General features: G+C 35.7%; 1 protein-coding gene across 1 annotated transcript in view; it reads right to left on the bottom strand.

The window, feature by feature from the left end:
* The window catches only part of LOC101851934 (sodium/glucose cotransporter 4), a gene marked incomplete at both ends in the record, with an annotated part of 29,641 nt that continues 28,210 nt past the window's right edge, over positions 1–1,431 (bottom strand). The window contains 1 exon segment of the mRNA XM_013080180.1: positions 1–675. Within this exon segment, the coding sequence (XP_012935634.1) occupies positions 464–675 (212 nt within the window).

The following is a 1,431-nucleotide window of genomic DNA, read 5'->3' as shown; positions in this document are numbered from 1 at the left end:
ATAAAAGATCTGCTAATTTGACCTCGGTGTTGATTTTTGGCCAATATCTCCATTTGTGGATTGCGAGAAGTAACTCATTTTGTCAGCACGCCACACAAATGATGATGATTATTATGATTATTATCATTATCCAACTTCTATCTTGTGTAGTCTCCCTTGATGTGTGTCGTCATACTTTGAACCCTTAAACAAAAATCAAAATGTGGCTTAGACCCTGTATTTTTCTGCCCCCTTCAATTATGTTGTCCTCACTTTTGAAATTGTGACGGAAAGCCAAGGCTCTGAAGTCAACAAATCGAACAGAAAGAATAAGTTTACAATAATCACGTGACAGAATCTATCTACATATCAACCCAGGCTTCAACTCTTAAGAAGTTACCCGGACATCCAGTTGTGCAGACCCATCTTTCAAAACCACGCATGTCCACGGAGGGAGGTTATATTTTTGATATCGCGGGAACCACTACGCAAAGAAAACCCACAAGAAAACTCCGAATGACATAAGCACCACAGCATTAGCGTTCACGAAGATCTTCCAAAAACCCTTCTCCTCTATATTGTTCATCTGTTTCTTGAACAAGTCCACCTCCTCTTGGCTAATCTCCACATCACGAGGGGGCTCATAACCACATATAAGGTACAGGATCTTTCTCCAGCCAGGCAGAGTAGCCGGATCTGTGGATGGTGGAGACAGGCGAGGATAAGAGACTGGAGAGTAAGAGGAACGTCTTTCTTTGCACCGATCAGTACTAGCACAGTAAGAAGTGACATAATAAAAATTAATAACTTTTAAAAGAACGCATGAAATGGTGATGTGGTGAAGGGATTTCATACTTTAGTAAAACTCTTTATCTAAATCTTTTTTTCTAATGTTACCCCTTTTCTTTCTCAATATCAAATACATGTTACAATTCTGATAATTATTAAGATAGTAGCCGTTGTAATTTGCTGGCTTACAGTTCTAATCATAAATTTAACATAAATTTACAAACTATAGATTACATTTAAAAAACAACCTCAAAAACACAAAAGGATAAATTTTTAAAAACATTTGTTCCTGAGTGTAAAAAAGTCTGAATTGATTAATACTGATGCTGTCATATGACTCTTCAGTAATATCAAATTAAGCATCATATTTAGCTGATCAAGGGGACAATTAATGCACTTAAAATCATTGAATCACTGAACTTTGAGTACATGCAGAATTATTTCCAAAAGGTCATATGTGAGGCAGCGTGGTGGAATCAGGCTCTCGTCAAAATAATGAAATCGAAGAAACTTGCTTTTTTCTGCTTGTTTAGTAATTTTTATCAAATTTTTGTTTTTTGGTTTAACATAATTGATGTCCATATAAAAACACATTTCTGCGTGGATTTTTATGAAAAATGTTGATTAAAGGCACAATAATTGTAAACTTTCAGTTTCCACGGA

Source organism: Aplysia californica, unplaced genomic scaffold (genome assembly GCF_000002075.1).
Source record: "Aplysia californica isolate F4 #8 unplaced genomic scaffold, AplCal3.0 scaffold00077, whole genome shotgun sequence".
Taxonomy (NCBI): domain Eukaryota; kingdom Metazoa; phylum Mollusca; class Gastropoda; order Aplysiida; family Aplysiidae; genus Aplysia; species Aplysia californica.
Note: the sequence above shows the minus strand (reverse complement) of the source record. Positions and strands in the feature narration are given on the sequence as shown.